The sequence below is a fragment of the Crocodylus siamensis genome, chromosome 8 (genome assembly GCF_052110815.1).
Source record: "Crocodylus siamensis isolate JL-2025a chromosome 8, ASM5211081v1, whole genome shotgun sequence".
NCBI classification, from domain to species: domain Eukaryota; kingdom Metazoa; phylum Chordata; order Crocodylia; family Crocodylidae; genus Crocodylus; species Crocodylus siamensis.
The window spans coordinates 67,063,176-67,081,403 of record NC_143402.1 but is presented as its reverse complement, the minus strand read 5'-3'; the positions used below and the strand labels follow the sequence as shown (position 1 = coordinate 67,081,403).

At 43.5% G+C, this 18,228-nt stretch overlaps 1 protein-coding gene across 4 annotated transcripts in view; it reads left to right on the top strand.

Moving 5' to 3' along the window:
• SAP30BP (SAP30 binding protein) overlaps positions 1–18,228 on the top strand; it is a 51,764-nt gene that overhangs the window by 9,651 nt on the left and 23,885 nt on the right. For all 4 annotated transcript variants that reach the window (XM_090061331.1, XM_090061330.1, XM_090061329.1 and 1 more), the window contains one exon: positions 18,133–18,175. In XM_090061331.1, the coding sequence (XP_089917457.1) occupies positions 18,133–18,175 (43 nt within the window). The remainder of the gene's footprint in view (positions 1–18,132; positions 18,176–18,228) is intronic.

Here is an 18,228-nt window from a genome sequence, read left to right as displayed (position 1 = left end):
TTGCAGGCCTTTGAAAAGGAAGTGGTATGTTTTAATGCAAATGTATGTAACTTCTCTTGAGATTGGAATAATAGCACCAGGCTCTTATGTAGCACTTAGCTGCTCTCACTGTGCTTTACAAAGGAGGCCAGTATCATTATCTACATTTTGCAGATAAGGAAACTAAAGGAGCAATTTAAGGAAGAAACTTGATGAACATTTCCCAGTGGGAAAGAAGACAAGCTAAAACCATTGTGAGGCTAAGAGGGCAAGTTAGAACAGGTGTCATCCCCTCCCTCTTTGCTTTTTGTGGTCATGGGTCCAGTGTTATGTACAGAGATCTTCCCAAGAATGGCAAGACTTATCAGTGTGCTTAATAAAATACATAGTTTGCCCCAGATTTTAGGTTAGGTTTTAAGTGAGCATCTGAACAGCATTCCCCATTCCATTTAGGCCAACATCTCTGAAGCAGTGCTTCAGAAGATAGATAATACCCAGATTAGATCTTTTTCAGTTGCAGGATGTAAAAATTCCTTTGGCCTCAGTATAGAACTTGTCAGGTGGTAATGCAAACCCAGGTCTTAGCTAGCTGGACAGGGGAGCATCTCTTTACTTGTGGTTCATGAGACTGCCCCTCACCCTGAAGTGTCCGTCCTCTCACTTCTTTCCCCTTTCCTTCCATCTTGGCATGGGATGAAAGACATGGAGGTAAGGCAAGGGAATTTTTCAGATTCCAAAGTTAACTTCCCTCACTTGTTGGTTTGAGGCAGTGATTCTCAGCCGGCGTGCGCTGCATCTCGGGGTGACTTGAGATCCTTTCAGGGGTGCCACACAATGTTAACACTGTTAAGTGTACAACAGGATTCACAAGACCAACCGGGAGATTGCAAATGGGAATCCATAGTGTCAAACACATGGTGACCTCTTGCATTTTTTTGAGTTCTTTGCAACAGAAAAATTGCTGTATTATTTTTTTCTGCACTCAAAAATGAGTACAAAATTAAGAGTTAGTACTTTCTCAGGGGATGCCTTGTGTCTAAAAAGGTGGTGAACCACAGGCTTGAGGTATTAAACCAGTTACCTGTGGTTCCTAATGAAGGGAATACCAGAAACACCCTTTTGGCTGTTTTTCTGTTTCCATTGTGAGCTCCAAGAGATGCTGGTGCTGATCTTCCCCCTCCAGACAAGGTCCTGCCAAGTGTGCCATCCCTGGGTTCCTACCAGACTGAAGGGCTGTGTAGAAGGTAGGTCACTATAAATAGCACACGGATTGTGGGCTACATTTGCAGTAGCTGAGAGATTCCTTGCAAAATGTTTATATTAAAGGAAGTCCTGCTTGAATTAACACCAAGTGTTTCATACCCTACTTTTTCCAGCAAGTGGCAGTATTTTTCTGTTTTTATTTTTTCCTGTTGCTTTGATCATTTAACACCAGGGAGGGAAGAAAGCTTTAATCATGGGTGTGGCTGTGGAAAGCAGCTTGATTTAACTTTACTAATAACATTGAACAACTTGGGCATTTTGTAGCTTCACATAACAGTTCCTCATGCTGGAGAGCTTCGGCCGCTTGGTTCTGGAAACGTATTAAAGAGACAGGCTGTGTGGGTCTGTGTGCCGTTGAAAGAGCCTGCTGTGGCCCTTTCAGAGTTTAGAGTCAAGCTATGTGCAGGAGATCAAACCCCGGCTGCCCTATTGTACAAAGAGATTAAACAGCTGCTGTGGATCAGTTAATTGTGCCGTTGTTCACAAGCAGCAAGCCTACATTTGGCACTCTCTCTAGCAGTCACATCTGTGAGCATGTGGTGAGAGCATGAATGTGAGCTGCTGGCTTTTGTCAGCTTCAGTGTTGGATACTAGCTGAACAGTAATTAGGAAGGACTTTGAATTGCTTCTGATTTCGATGGGGTTAGGTGAGGAGAGGATTCCTGGTAGTGGCTGTATCCTGTGTGTCGGGTCCGTTCCAGAGACCATATAAAAGACTTTACAATTGATTTGCTGTCCCTCAAAACCACAAAGCCTGTGAGAGGCTTTTTGTGTGTCACTGCTGTTCTAGACCAAGGCTATAACATTTTTTCATAGTTGGGTAAGCCTATAATTAATAATGCAGCTTAATATTGAAAAGGATCAGGGAGACTGAATTTGGAGCCCACCTGGACTTCATGCAAACAGCACCAATATAGAGAAGTGCCCAGGTTTTTATCACCCCACAATTCTCTTCTGCTCACATAGCCCTCCAGTCTTCAAACCAGAGCGTCTCCATTTACTAACTGGGTAGGGACACTGCCTCCCTTATCTCAGCCATAGATAAATGCAGCATGAAAGGCTGGACCAGCTGCACCTTCCTCTGTCTTTAACTGCTAAACTCCTGAGGAGAAAGTTGCAAGGACTTTTCACGTTCAGACACTTCTGAAGAGATGTCAAACTGCTCTGGTTTGGTTTTTTTGTCTCTAGCCTCAGGAGAAAAATTAAGGTCCCCCATAAATGGGATGTTTGGTCTGGGAGAAGGGAGCATCAGTAAGTGGAAACTGTACTTTTATAACTTCAGGCGGCAGGTTGAAATCTCTCTTACCCTGAGCAGACAGGGAGCATGCCGGTAGTTTGGCTGAATGGTGCTCTCTTGGCTGGAAGCACATAGTGCAAGTGCTGATAATTGTAAATTTATAGCAAAAAAGAGCCTTTCTCAGAATGGTAATAAGCAATGCTAGACAGATTCGCATCCTATTAGCTAACTAGGGTCAGAGCAATCTGCAGAAAACAGGGCATCCAGTCGCTGCCAAACCCTCTTTGCTTTTGGGAATTTTCCTTGGGGAAGACATCTCCCTGATCTGAAACTTTGTATGTTCAGACTAGCTCCAGATCCCTCTATCATGCCTTATTTGCAGTGAATGAGCAGATAACCCCCTTAACTGTAAGCAGATTCCTGCTTTAAAAATATATTTTCAGGCATATACACAGATCACATTTAATAGGAGGGGAAGGAAATGATTGACAGGGCTTGAAAACATGGGGTGTCCCGCTGCCTCCACCTCTTTGGGCTTTTATTCTCTTGAATTTGGCTGAGGGAAAAGAAAAAAAGTGGTGGTTTTGAATGAACACGGATCTAAAATGTGGCATTCTGTTAGCTTTTTGCACTGCTTTTGTTTGGGTGGGGAAGGGTTAAGCAGCTGCATAGTCCATGCAGTTTGCTTGGCTTGTTGTCAGGGGTTCAGATATTGTTACTGCCTCAAGATCCTGGTGCCTTTTTGGCTGGTTATTTAGAAATGCCCTTGCTGAAAATGACCTGGGCTGATTGTGGAGCATTGGGATAGACCCTTGGCCTCCCCAAAAGGACTGGGGACCTGACTTCGTGGGGCTGGGATGGCTAAGGGGTGACAGTATTTTAAGTTGAGCAGTGACCGCACCCAACACTTCCTCTTGGCTAGCTGCTTATGTCATTCACTGGGGAATCATTAACTCCCAAACCCTGATTAACACCCTGATTACTCTTTGTATCAGCAAGTTAATTGTTGCCACTCCCCTTGCAGGTAAGTGTTCACTGGCTTTGAACACTGGTAGTCCTTGGAGAAGTCCTTTCCCTACAAATCCCTTCCCTCACTTTGTATTGCCATGGGAAGCTCTCAGGTTAGTCCTCGATGACGGTTTCTGAGGAATATTGGGGTTGCCAAGAGAAACCCTGCGTTACAGAGTGCATCTAGTCATCCGCCACTGCATGGCCTTCAGAGACATGTTCAGCTTTTGCTGTAATCTTGGTCTGCCCCTCCTCTTCCTCCCCATAAAATCATTTGTAGAGTGAATTGACGGTCTCTTGGTTACCTCCATAAAGGAGAGAAGAGCGATTATTGTCATTCATGGTTTTGTACCAAAATAGGGGCAGAGGTCCTGAGCAGAAGAGTGATTAAATTGCTCTTGTCATCCCCTGGCCTCCCCAGCTGTCCTTGTTGACTTCAGGTGACAGTTCTGCTGTGTAAACAGATAGGCGTGCATGCTATAAAAGAGTCTGTCATTAACTCTTGCATTTTCTAGCATTTCTGTGCTCAAGGCTAAGAAACAAGCTTTCTTCAGGCCACATTCTTGGTGTCTGTATTACCTTTTGCCCATGTTGCCAGCACCATTAAAAAAAGAAACATCTTTTGTCCTGAAGTAACCTCATTAATCTTAATTACAGTGGTGGCTCTGTTACTGGAAGATTGTTTGCACACTGAGTTTCTTTTTTAGCTCAGACCAGTGATTTACAGTGTTCTGGCAGCTTTTGATCCACTCTCAACTTGGGCGCATACAGGTCTCAAATGCAGGGAACAGAGAGCTGGTACATCAAGAATCTGTGTTAGCACGTTTTAAAAAGATGAATATTTTAGAGGTTTCTTGGATGGCAAATCCTGAAATTAGGCTTAAGAAATCCTCAGTTCGTTCAGCGGCTGAGGGGAACTTCCTTTAAAACATTGCTTGGGAATTCTGAAAATTTGTCTCATTGGAGAGCCTGCTTTGAAACTGTTCCTCAGTCCCAAAAGCTGTGCATTCCCAGGGGAGTTAAGCAGAGAGGTCCTGTATTTTGTCTTCTCAAAGACATGCCTGGGTCTGGATTGTGAATACGCTTTTTAGCTCCTGCTTTGGTGGAGTCTGAATTGCTCTTTTCTTTGCAGCACTCTTCACATTTGATGTATTGTTTTTCAGTGACTTACAGTTTAAAAAAAAAAAAAAAGGCTTACAATAATACAGGAATAGAATTATGTCTTTTGACCCTTTTAGCTGGTATATTTTTTCCCCTCTTGGCTTCCTGCAATTGGAACACAAATGTTGACTTCCTTTCCCTTGTAGTTTGATCATGTCACACTGTCTAATCCATGTGTTTTCAGAACATCAGTAGAGATTCATGTCCTCAGATGCAATGTCAAAGATGGACTTGTCTTTCTGTAGCTGTTTGGCACCATTTGGCTTACCGGGCTTGGCTAGGGAAGCCCAGAACTGGGATAACTTGGGTGCTGCAGACAGCAGCAGCACTGAAACATAGTTGGCTTTTCTTTTCCACCCAGATACTTGAAAAGAACAGCCCAGGTCTTTTCCAGTATTCCAGGGGTAAGCACCATATGCAACAAGGTGGTTACCCACGTCCTTGGGACTTACCAAGGATATGGTGTGTACGATCTCTACCCTTGCCCTTGCAGTTCAACTCTGTGGGTTTCCTGACTAGGTGAGATGACTGTTGCCACATCTCCAGTGCTTTGTTTCCAGCTCATTTCTGTGTGCTTGCTGACACTGTGTGTCAAGCTCAGAAGTGATGAGGTTTATGGGATAAGATGCAGACTGGACAATGGCAGTGTTGCGTTTGTATGGCGCATCTTTCATGCCAGTGTCACGAAGCAACCTAAGCTCTTCAAGTTTCCTTTAGAAGAAGCTGACACACAAAAGTTAATCTATTAGTGTTACCCGAGGAGTTGCTGGCTGTGCCTTGCCTTTCTTTTCAACACAAGACACGCTGTCTTCCATCTTCTTGTTAAGAAACCAAGGGTTGAGGCTTCTCACATGGTAGTACTTGGGGAAAGGGGGAAATCCAAATTACATCAGTTTCTTAAGCTGTCTTGAACATCTGTTAAATTGAGCATGCTCTGTCCATCAAACTAAAACAATTGGTACATCTGTCATTGTCTGCTCCTTATAGGTAGACAAGATTGGTTGCATTCATGTCTGTCTGAGAACATTTGCAAATGGTAAGCACAAGTTGATGTGGAAGAAAGGAACCTGGTACAGGCAACCCCTGCTTAATGCTCTTAATTGGTTCCTGAAATCAAGCAAAATCAAATGTATTTGACGATTCACAATGGCGACTGGAAGCGTTTTTAATGACCCAAGATGGCAATGGCAAGCATTACAACGAAACTCGCTGAACGCTAAGTAGAATCAGGTATCAATTTAATATGAGCATTATAGCAAAATAGCGCTAAGCAAGACAGTGTTAAGTGGGGGTTGCCTGTATTCTGAGTGGGTTTTTATTCAGTCATCCTTCCCTTTCTGCCTCCAGCCTAGTTGATCTGACTGTGAAGAGAGGTAGATCTTTACATTGTTCACCCTGAAATTTTGGGTTCAGGCTGCAGCTCCAGTATTGCCAGCCCCACCGTGCCAAAACTCATGAGACAGACTCTTAAAAAAAATCAGGAGATTGGCATGTAAATCATGAGATACTATTTTTGTAGTGTGTGTGTGGGAGTGTGTTATTTGTGAAGATGTTGGGGGGGGGGGGGGTTGGAGCCTGGAGAGGGGGATCTCCACACCCTGGCAGGATGTGGGGTACTGTGGGTCAGGAGTGAGAGGCAGCAGCAGGGCTGGGGGCCTGTGGCTTGGAAGTGAGGGGCAGAGTGACCGACACAGAGACTGACAGACTCTGAATTCAGAGAACCAACTTTTGCAAAGTTTTCTGAAGATGAGACGCATCCAAGTATGTGCCTACTCACTCCTCCCCTGCCGGGCATACAAGCCACAACAGACTTCACTCCCTGAAGTGCTGAATACCACAGATTATTACTGTAGGTGTGGCTCGACTCCTTTGGAGGGGATTTTTTTCTCTGTTTTTGTAAGAGCTTCCAGAGAAATAACTTCAGGTGTCCTTTTCCTTGCATTTTTACCACGTGATGGCGCAGGTTCATCCACTTTGTTCTGCTACAGACTGTTTGATTATGGCTCGGCCCCTCGCTGCTGTTTTTAGTTTGCGTTCTGTGTGTGTCAAAGAAAGTGTCTTAGTGCCTGAAATATTTGTGCCGAGCAAATGCAGCACATCAGCCTTAATACAAACCTGCACCCACAGTGCTGACTCCTATTTTGAGTGGCCAGGTTGCTTGATTTCTATAGTTCATTCAATCCTCGGTTTCTCTGAGTGGGGTGCGAGTAGTGCCAGATGTATTGATAGCTTCGTTTTGTGTAACAAACAGCTGTCCAATAGGAAATGCGTTACAGTAGTTAAGAAAGATTTATTTTGCAATACACTGCGAGCTTCCTTTTAACTGCTCCTGGTGGGTACTGGAGGCTAACTCGATGCCGAATCCTTCTAGACACTGCTTTGTGTGCAAGTTTTCAAGGTGCTTTTTTTGGGGGGACTAAAACCCGTTTGTCTTTCTGTGTGTGCTGGTACAAAACACTAGCCATGCAACTTTTAAGGTAATGTGCTTTTTAAGGACTTTTCCTTGACAAACTATATGTAACTTAATGCACACTGGTGTGTGTGCAACTACAAAATCAGTCTGTCTCTCTCTCTGTTTGAGAACATGGCCTTGCTCTCAGGTTGAATATTTGCATTCTAGTCTTCAGCAATCCTTCAAGCCACCTCTGTCTGCATGTGAACTCTTGCTCCAGGCACTTAGTCTCCTGGTCTACACTTTGGATTTTGTGTTACGTACTTGGCAAAGAATGTTGCTGCAAGACTTTCTTTTGTCAGCACTCCAGAGCCTTTCCTTTGCTGCTGTTGAGATTTAAAGTTTTCTCATAACCCAGCTTTGCCTTTAGATTGATTCTGCAGGGAATAGTGCTTAAGAAAAATCCTCAACGCAGTTTGACAGCTCAGTGACTGCCATGTGATCCTGATATTTAGGACTTCACCAAACTGTGCAAAAATTTCCTGGAAGCAGTCAATGCATCTGTGGGCTTCCCACCATGAGAGCGAGCTTTGTAGAGCTTACAGACCTCTACTGGATGCTGCAAGAGGCTGTAAAATTTGGCTACCTCACTGGTTTTCTTGGAGCAGGGGAAGCATTTTAATCGGAGATTAATGCATCCAGTCCATGTCACTGATGGACAGAAGTGAGATGAGGTGGCCAGTCGAGAGGTAGCGTGCTTTAATGGGTCGTTATTGGACTGGTTATCCAGTGAGTGTCGATTTGGGTGGTTTGTATTGCCTCCATCAAACCAACTTATGTCATCATCTTCAGGAGGAGTGCCTGTGGAGCCCAACTTACTTTATACTCCTGTGGCTGAAGCTGTCCAGCTGCTTTACAGACGCCCAGCTTGCAGAACCTCTGTGATGAGACTAGCCATCCCATTTAACAGATGGGGAAACTGAGGCCTGGTATTCCAGTGATTTACTCAAGTTAGCCAAGCTCTACAATGTAGTCTACAAGTCCTGTCAGTCTTCCCAGCTGTGAACTACCACTCTAGCGAAACGCATACGGTTGAACCTACGTGAGATGAAGGGAATCAAATTTCAGATCTGCTATTTAAAGGTTCCCCTGCTGAGAGAGTTCCTTTCAAAAGCATTTTTTTTTCCACCGTAACATTTTGCCAGATCTTCAATTTTGGTGTTTTGCCATGAAATAGAAGTGAACTTGCAGTGAATTTGTGTAGACTTAATACAGCTTACACTGGAAAAGGCGGTGTCAGCTAAGCTTGCTCTTTGTTTGGATAAGAATCTGAGGAGCCATGATCCCTTTCCTGCCTCATTCGCCTTCCTCTTTGTCTGCCACTGGGATAACAACTCAAAGGTGTCTAAATCTGTGCAGACTGTAGATAAGTCTCGTACTGCAGTTGGGAAAATACGAAGCCTCCCTGTAGGAGGCTTGCCTCTGAGTCTCTGGCCCTTCCCTGCATCTACAGTGTGGCCCCAGCCTCTTCCGCTCATTTTTCTGATGGGTTTGGTTTCTCGTCCCGTGTTGGGCAGTTTGCCTGGAGCCATATAATGGAGCTGGCAAACAGGATATGGCCATAAGCAATGGGTTTGTTTTGCGCTTTCTCCCGGGATTCTCTTCTTTTTTTTTTTTTTTTTTGTTTCAACGGGAAGGGAAATAAAGCACTATCGTCCAGTTCCCTCCACCCCCACACACACTTGGACTGCATGCAGGTTATGTGCCGCTTTGAAAAAAGATGATAAACATCAGGCTGATTTGGTGGGTGAGAGGGAAATTCCTGTTGCTTCGTGTAACTTGCAGTTTGAACCTGTACCTGGGTGTTTTTTCCCCTCTTGGTCTGACATCACAATCTCTACTAAGCAGAAGGAATCTAAGAATTTGCCTTTAAGTTGCTGAATTGGGAATGATACACATCAGCAAATGAGCAGTCCTGCTTTCTCTCATGCCTGATGCTAACTTGCTTACAGGGAGGTGTGCTGTGTTGCTACTTTTTCTGTTGAGTAAAAATCTGCAATAGTTAGTAGGCAGGTCCTCGGATTAAGCACTTGCTTTAATTGCTTCAACTGTTAGCCAAAGAACACTGTCAACAACCTAGAACATGCATGAATGATCCTCCTTCTATGGGACACTTCATTTTTCTGGGGCAGTGGGTGTATTGGTCTGTTTCCTTTCATCTCTTTACCAACATGTCTATGTACATAGATTTCCTGATAGTAAATCAATCTCTACCAAGCTCCTTGTAGAGTCACATCAGTCTGCTTTCATGGACAGGAACATCGCCAGAGCATATGTTAAAATTACTATAGAAGCACATGAAGGCTATATTCAGGAGTAGGACACACTGTGCTGGGTGTTAGCCAGGCATATTGGAAGACAGTAGGCTCAGGAATAAGAAGCATCTAAAAGACAAGACTGAACTAGTACTTTTAACGAGTTACAAGAAATGGGGAGGAAGCATGAGGTTATTGGGTATAGGATCATTTACTTGTGCCAGTTGTATGCAAAACCACCTCCAAACCACTTAGATTATTTTTTTTAAATAAGTGCTAATTGGCAGTGATGGGAGAGCAAAATAGTTTGTGTTACGTTGCCTTGGCTGAAGAAGTCTGGGAAAGTAGAGAACTCAAGGTGGGGAATTTGACATTAACACTGATTTCTCAGGTCCCAACCTGAAACTTGGATTGGCTCTCAAGCAGCCAAATCCCTCTAGTGAAGATGTGTGTTCCTTTCTCCGTAAGATTGTTTTTTCCTTCCTCCTTTTCCCCTATTGCCGCTGCTTCTCCTGCAAGTTACAAATGCTCCACTAGTAGCTTCTGCCACCCTGAGTTGAGAAGTTGGGAGTAGGATTTGCACCCTTGGCAACAGCTAATGCCAAGAAGAGCTGCTGTGTTCTACAATGGAGGGGCAAGCTGCACATTGGATTTATGGATCACGTTTCAGGAAGGACTTAGTAAGCGTTGCTGTAAATAAGTTCATTCTTTGCATCAGATGAAATTTATTTCTCTCTAGGCAAATCTTCCCAAGCTTAAACTTTTCAGCTGCACAATTTCATATTGTTTTCACTTCCTTCCTTTTTGGTTTAATCTCTGCTTCACACAGAAGAGACTGTGCTTTTTTTTCTTCCTTGTGCCATTGGACCTGATTGCAAACAGCATTCCACTGTGTGTTTACATAGTGGGGGAGAGCACCCTGCGGTGTGTTGGAGTAAATCTGTGCCTAAAACAGTCCCCATCTCCCAACAGCTGGGCAGGGAATTTAACTAGAATTCAGGGCCTCCCTGCTGGAAGGCTTAGCTATAGCAAGCAGATAGGGTGCCGGTTCTTGTCAGTGGGTACAAACCCAGATTGATGATTCAGTTCTATAGCATTAAGCAGTCTGGCTGACTGTTAGGAGTGCCTTTATTGCCCAAGGCTTGAAAAATAGGTACTTGCCATTTGTGAGCAGGCAAATGGAAGGTAGTAATATTCAACTTAAAAGATCTCCTCCCTGTTTAAGATTTGTTGAATGTCTCTGAAAGACCAGCAAGTCTGTGCCTTTTGTATAGGTGATCAGTCTAGATGGTCATAAAGGTTTCCTTCTAGTCTTAACATCTGCTCATTTTGTTCTCTTGTCTACTCAACACCTTGTTGTCTTGCCACACATTACTCGTGGTCAGGATCTGGTTGACCTTTGTAAGACTTGTAGCTTCTGGTCTGTAATGAAGGTGACAAAACAGGAGTGCTGAACCTGTGTTTTGGTAAAGTGCTGCTTGCAACAGCTGTGAAGGGGAAACAATGAAGTGGAGATTCAACCCTACCACTGGGAGGTGAGAGGAGAGAGGAAGCATTCTCCCCTCCTCTTCCAGTGGCAGGGGAAGAGACAGGCCGATCTTACTGGCACAGCTCCTTTTGTTGACTATCCTTGTCTTTAGTAAAAGTAACAGGTATGCTGGCTCTCCAAGGGACAGGCAGCCATATTCAATGTAGATTTAGCTGAAACGAGTCAGTTCCTCCCTAAGAAGACTTCGGAGTGCAGCTGGAAGCAGGCTGGGGCTGCAGGTGGGAAATGGGCAGAAGTAGGCGTTAAACAAGTGAGTGGCTTAGATCAGTGTTTCTCAACCAGTGGGTCACAAGAATATACGAAAAGGTCACAAACACTCTTTAAAAATGGATTCTCCTTTGAAGGAGGAAAACCTGGGAAATCATGGCTTTCCCCTTACAGGCAGGCAGAGTTTGGGGTGGCTTGGCTTCCCCCCCAACCTCCGCCCGGCCTCATGCACTCTGGGGCTAGGTTCTGGGGGAAAGAGGCAGTGGGATGAGAGTGAGGGGCACTGGTTCAGGACTGGCCATTGATGCTTACAAATGAGTCCTGGTACAAAAACGGTTGAGATCCACTGGCTTAGATGGTCTCTGGAAAATATAGCTTAGTGGGCTACATTTGAAACACTGTTTTAATACTTTGCCTAATTTTTCCCCCCCATACATGCATCCCAGCTGTCTTTCTGTAGCTTTTCTGGATTTCCTCTCCTGATGACATTGAAAGCTGCCAGCTAAACTTCACACATGAACAAAACTGTCCTTTCTGAGCTGGAGACCCAGATCAACAGCCTTTCTGCAGAGACAAGCAGCTGCTTGCAGCGATGATGCCACTTCAAATACTTGAGGCCCCAGTTTCATTCTTTGCCACAAAACTTAGAAGTTATATATTTTTCTTTTCCCCACATACTTGCCCATGGTGGGCTGTGCTTTTCAGAAGCCATATCGTCCCTCTGCTTCAGGAACTCCTGTAAGTGTCTGTTAAAGTCTCCAGGTTTTTTCCTCCTGAGCTCTTCCTACTGGCAACTTATAGGATTCTCTGTACCAGGCCCCAGATGATTGAACAGGAAAGAATGGCACCAGTCTCTTAAATGAGAAAACCAACCTCTTATAGTAGAGAGCCTTACTGAATATGTTCTAATTGATATCCACATTTATAGAGTAGTAAAACAACCTTTAACACCTCAGCCTGACCATCTTCAAGTCAGTTTGCACTTTCGATGAGACTCAGGCTTTTCTTTTGGGCCTTGAATGTGAAGAGGGAGATGCAAGGAGCAGCTATTTTTATGTAGCTCTTCTGGATTTCCCCTCCTGATGATATAGAAAGCTGCCAGCTAAACAAGCAGCTATTTGTCCCCTAGATAGATCACAGTGGTATGGCTGGCAGATTGTCTAGAAAATCAATGTGTCGTGTTGACCATGGAGGTGGAGGCAGAGCCCTCCCACGCAGCAGTCCAGAGCTCAGGGTTGTGAAAATAATGCCGTTCTGAGACATCTTGGTTGCCATCTGCCCTTGTTGACTTTGAGGGGAGCATTTCCTCTTAGATCCTTATTATTAAGTGCTGTTCCACAGAGCTGTTTCACTTGCAGCTGAAAGAAATGGGCCCAAGTGAAAATTGCGTCCTGCCCTAAATATCATCCAGCTGTATAATTACTAATGTGCCATGACTCTGAACCCAGTTGGTGCACAGTGCCACTCGTCTTGACTGATTTGTGCTCTGTTCATACCTCGTTTACAATGCCGTGGATGTTTTTGGTGCCTTAGTTATATAGAAAAACAAGATTCCTATGCCAAGGGTTTAAAAAACTTCCCTTCACTTTCACTGAGTTGGGAGTATTCCCGTGTCGAATGCTCAGGAAAAATTCTTCTGTCTCTTGTCAGTGCCAAGACCTGGGTTTCCTGTTCTCCTTTACCACCCAGAAAGGTGGTAATCCCAATGCACAATTGTTGTGTGCCTCAGTGTCCATTTGGGAATCTGATCCAGAGCAAACCATGCACTTAGAATAGCTTTTTCTCTCATTTGTGCATTGAAGCCTCCGGGCTGCCTGCTCAGAGGAAGCCCTGGTTGGATTAGGGAGACTTGCCTGCAGATATGTGCCTCTTTTGAAAAAGTTATTGTGAAACAGGTTGGCTCTGAGTTTGCAGTGGACTAGTGCCTCCACGCTGAGTCCCCATATAGATGCTGTATTCTGCTGTTGTGCAGTTTGGGTTAGCCTGCTTCCGAAGTGGATCTGTCCTTTTGTGTGTTAAATTAATGGACTTCCAAAGCAAAGCAGAATAAATGTGTCCATGCAGGGGGTTAGCGCACACTGCATTAGCTGTTTCAGACTCTGTGCTAGGAAAAATACTGGCATTCTGCTTCTTCATCACTCAAGCATAGGGATGCTTTTTGCCAGCCTGCAAGTTGTTGAAGATTACTGAATGAGCAGGGCTTTTAAAAAAGTGTCATAGGAGAACTAAGAGTCAGTCCCTCGCTTCAATCCAGAGTATTTGGGGGTTTTGAAACAGGAGGCTATGACTTAATGAAAACCTGTTTGATGCCTCCAGCTTGTTGATAAAGGAGTGGTGGGCACATATCATTTGGCAGTCAGCAAAATTTATATCCTCTGAGCAGAGAGTGTGGCTACAATTCCTTCACACAGCACCTTCACTTCACTTCACTTCACAGTGTGTATCTGAGGTTAAGGGTATCTTAGCTGTGCACTGAGGATGTGGAGAGCAGAGCTAGCTAGTAGAGCAACCGCAGAGCCAAAGAATCTAGAGGAGATGCGTAGATTCCCCTGTTAAGTCAGTGTAGATGAGCTATATGATGTGGTCAGTTTAATATAAACGGGACAGAAGCACAATTAGTCCGAGGCCTTTTATTGGACTACTGTTGTATTTGGTAGAGATAGTAGACAAACTTCTTTGTATACAAAACATCCTTCCTCAGGGCAGGGGAAAAAATATTTAGTGCTAAATCAGTCTAATCAGTCAGAACAATTTTGTTTACTCCTATGTTAATTGATTCCTTAAAAGGGAAGTGAACAGTCAAGCTGTCAGTAGTTACAGACAAGGTAAAAAAATTACTGCAGATAAACAAAATTAGGTAAAAGGATAAGACCATGTAGGAGGTAAGAGGGCTAATTCCCACCTGTGGAATTTGGGGAGCGTAGCTAGGAGCAGGCAAGTAATAATGAGCCGTGAGTCCATTGTATGTGTTAAGTCCGTGGTTTTCAGTGTCCAGTAAAGTTTTATGCGTTTTTGGTCCCAGATCTGTCTTCTGAGGGTATTGCGTACTTTTCTTGGGGGAAGAGGACTGTAAGATCAGAGCTGGAGAGGTGGTTCTCCAGAAGTGTTCACCCACTGGTTTTACTGTTCTTTAACATTCTTAGAGCTCGTTTTGGATTGTAGTGGTTTTTTAGCTCCGTCCACATAGTACATTTGATCAGGAATATCACTTTTTGTGAAAGGGCCCTTGGATGCTGATGGTTTTGTTTTTGAATGGTTCCCTGTTGATCATACTGATGGTAAAGATGCAGTGGCAGGCTTTTCTTTTGGTATTTAGAAAGGTTTTTATTCCACTTTACGCCCTGCTCAGTGGAGGGCAGACTGTCTTCATTGCGCACAGAGATGGAGTGCAAACAAAAATAAAGAAACTTCTCCCACGAAAGGGGGGACCCTTTCTTTCAGAGTGGATTTTGATTTAAATAAAATTGATTTAAATCACTGGTCAAGAAGCCTCGATTTAATCACTGTTTAGGTAACCGGGTCTCTTATCTCTCACTCCATATACTGCTGTTAACAAGGATGTTCTCTCTGGAGACACAGACCCGTGGTTTGAGAACTGAAAGCATCACAGAGATGCTTCATGGGATCTTCTGGACTGAGCATGGGGTCCGATTGGGCAGATTGGCTTTCTTTAATCTTTACTTACTCTATAGAGGAGCCTCTGGGAACCCCATAAGATTGAGCCCCTGATATAGTCCATGGCCTGTTGTGATCTATTTATAAAACTTTTCTAAAAATGTTACATGAATATACTGTCTCAAATAGTATATAGTTAGAAGTTATAATCCCTATTCCATGATGATATATTTTAGCTGTAACTTCTAAAATTAAAACTATATAGGTTTGTTTTTTTTAAAAGCATCTTTAAAAACATACAATTAAATAAAAAAATCCATTTTTTTTAAATAATTGATTTTTCCCCCCCCCCACTTTCTTTGTGGTTTTTGGAAGTCCATACAACATACTAACCCTACCTTAAAGCTACTTTTATTCATGACCTATTAGACGTTTCTAAAACCTGAGTAATCCCATACATGGCAAGGATGGCACCAGATGACTTGTAAGAGACCTGCAGATGGAGTTATGAAAATGTATAGACTTCAGAAATACGTAGTGAATGCCCCGAGTCAGATGCTGAATGCTCCTCTTAGTCTAGGTATTAGCTTAAGAGCCTTGAAATAAGAGTTGCCTGGTTCAGAACTTTTCTAAAAGCTGTTGAATTTCTGACATTTTCCTCTCGTCACTTTAGTATTTCCTTTCTAAGCAATTTATTCCAGGGCGTATTTTTTCCTTCATTCTGTGTAGTGAAACAAGAAGAGATTAGATAAGGCTGAAGACCAGAAGGCAATCGCTAAAGAAGTCCTCCCTCCTCCTCCTAGATTTTTCCCCTGAATAAGAGACCTGCGGAGTCTTAACTCCATAAGACATGGAGAAAAAACAGCTTTTTTTCATCCCGCTCCCCCAAAAGATGCTAAGATTTTAAATTACACTAGAATACTTCTGTAGCTAGAACTCTTCAGTTATGGAATAATGTTCCAGGAGAAACAGTGGACGTGGGTTTTCTTGAAACTTGTAAGATGATCTAGGGTAGCAATTCTTAGCCAAGATGCTGCCATGCCCCTTTTAGGGTGCTACATAGTATTAGCACTATTAAGTATTCAAACACTTACACATGATTCATAAGATAAATACAGATATTTCAAATAGGAATCCCTAGTGTCAAAAAAATTCTGCACTCTTGTGAGCTTTCTTTGTTGTTTGCAACAAAGGATTGGTGTATTATTTTTCAGTAGTCAGACAGTGACTACTAAGAGCTAAGAGCTGGCATTTTCCAAGAGATGCCCTTATTTTAACAAGGATGAGAACCACTGCTCTAGTGAGCTTGGCAGAGACTGGAGGGGATGGACATGACCTGCTAGTTCTCTTCTACACCAGTAATTATATGAGCTTTTCTTACGTGTGTGTTCACAGGCTGGCCTACAGTGTTCACACTGATTGTGTAAAACTACACATTTAGAATTTGCTCTCCCAGCAATCCCGCTAGACTGAAAAGGAGTCTTCCACTTTACAGCTGGAAGCTGAAGTGAATTGCCCGTTGTGCGCACACAACTTCCATCATCTGAGTGCTTTAACCTGAAGCCGAAGTCTCTCCACTTGGCAGATACTTAACACAATATGATTGGAAATGTCATGCACACTCCCACTTTAAGCATCTACTTTTGATTCTCTTGGCTTCACTGCTTTTATTTTAAAAGGCTCTAAATGTCCGGGGAGAAAGTCTATACTGACGTATAAAAGCTTGAGTGTGGGCACATTAGTTATGCATAGGAAAACTGGAACAGTTGGACACAGCCGTTCAGTCCACTTCTGTTCCACACAAAAGGCTGGCTGGTTCCTAGCCAGCTGGCTAGCAAAACAAAATGTGTTTCTTCATGTACCCCATTTTTTTTAACATAGCCTCAGTCTTGTGTTTCTGTGACCCTGGTGTTCTCAAAGGCTGTAAAAATTGCCACACTGCAGCGAGCACTACAAAAGGAATGTGCATTTGATCCCAAAGAAACAGGAGCCTTGTGGGAATCTGTGATTTTTACGATGCCAGCCTGACTTTGGCACAGCACATTCCCAAACTAGCTTTGTAGCCTCCCTCTTTTTCCTCTTCACCCCATAGAAAAAGCCCGTGCTTTGCCCACCTGATTGGAAATGGAGTGTGGTGGGGAAACTTGGTTGCCAAGCAGCAAAGAAGGAGCATTGTGTTCGGTTCAGGTTCAATGAATAGCCTCAGTGTTCAGAGGAGCTGAGGAATTTTGAATGCCGAGTTGAGTGAGTCACAAAAGTCCGGGGCGGGGGGGCATTTGCTGCTGTTGCTGCTTCAGACATCTTATTTGGGGTCAACTGAGTAAGAATTGGTGGTTTTCCTGAGTGTGTAGTTTTTTTAGAATGCTCTATAATCCTGAGACCATCTTCCCCCACCACACACTCAACCCCCATAAGCCCCCTTCCTTTCTAGAAATATATAGTACCAAATTCTGCTGTTGCACCTGCATAATTGAAGCACCTGCAGCATATGCTAGTAAGTGTGATGTAAGCAAGGACACATTGGCTTAGGGTCTTATCTCCATCTTCTGTTCAGTAATGTTCGTAAATCAGCAGCATTTGCTCTTGTGGTAGCTCTTGCTTTCCATGTTGGTACTCGGACGTGATGCAGCTGATCTCTGAATAAAGATAATAAACTGGGGGTGCTTTGAAACGTAGGTCTCTTGTATCGCAGTGCAAACTCTGCTGCTAAAATGTGCAGTGAGCACTTTGCTCAGATTTGTCACAAACTTAATAGTTGAGCGATTATTCTTCGCCAGTTTATTCCCTGTACCACTCCTCCATACTCATCTCTGTGATCTAGACAGCTTTGGGATCTGTCAGACGGTTTGCACAGCATCTTGTTTCCAGTCATTCAGCTTTGTCATTCAGGATGTTGCAATCCTGTTACAGACTGAATGAAATCAGCCTTCAGGATATATGGGAGGTGCATACACTGGCCTTGCATAGTTGGCTGTCAAAGTGCTCTGCATCCTTGGCTGTAGTGGTGGGGATCCTACTCAGACACTGGGTGGCAAACACTGTCAGTGGCCAGTTACCAGTTTTGAATCTGTGGCCTGATCCTATTGAGTCTAGGCTTTGGTCGTGGTTGTAAGAGATGTTGTGTCACAATTCTCACTGGAGTCTGCAAGCATTTTCAGAGCTTCCAAAAATGATGCTCGTAATTCCTCAGTAAAATTGTAATTATGGCTTTTGAAAGAGAATAGATAAGTGTTGGACAGCTTTCTCAAAATCAAACATCGCTATGTATTGGACGTTTTACATTCCAGTCTTCCTTTTATTGTCTAACTGTTCCAGTGTGTCGACATGCAAACAAATGACTGTGGTGTGTGAATCAAAAGCTTATTTTGCTAATTTTTTTTCTTTTGTTTTTTTTTTTTGCCCTCAGGAGTTTGCAGAATTAGAGAAGAGAGATCCCCAGGAGCTAGTTGGTAAGTTTACACAATTCTGTTTAAAGCACATACATAGAACATTTTCTCTTTTT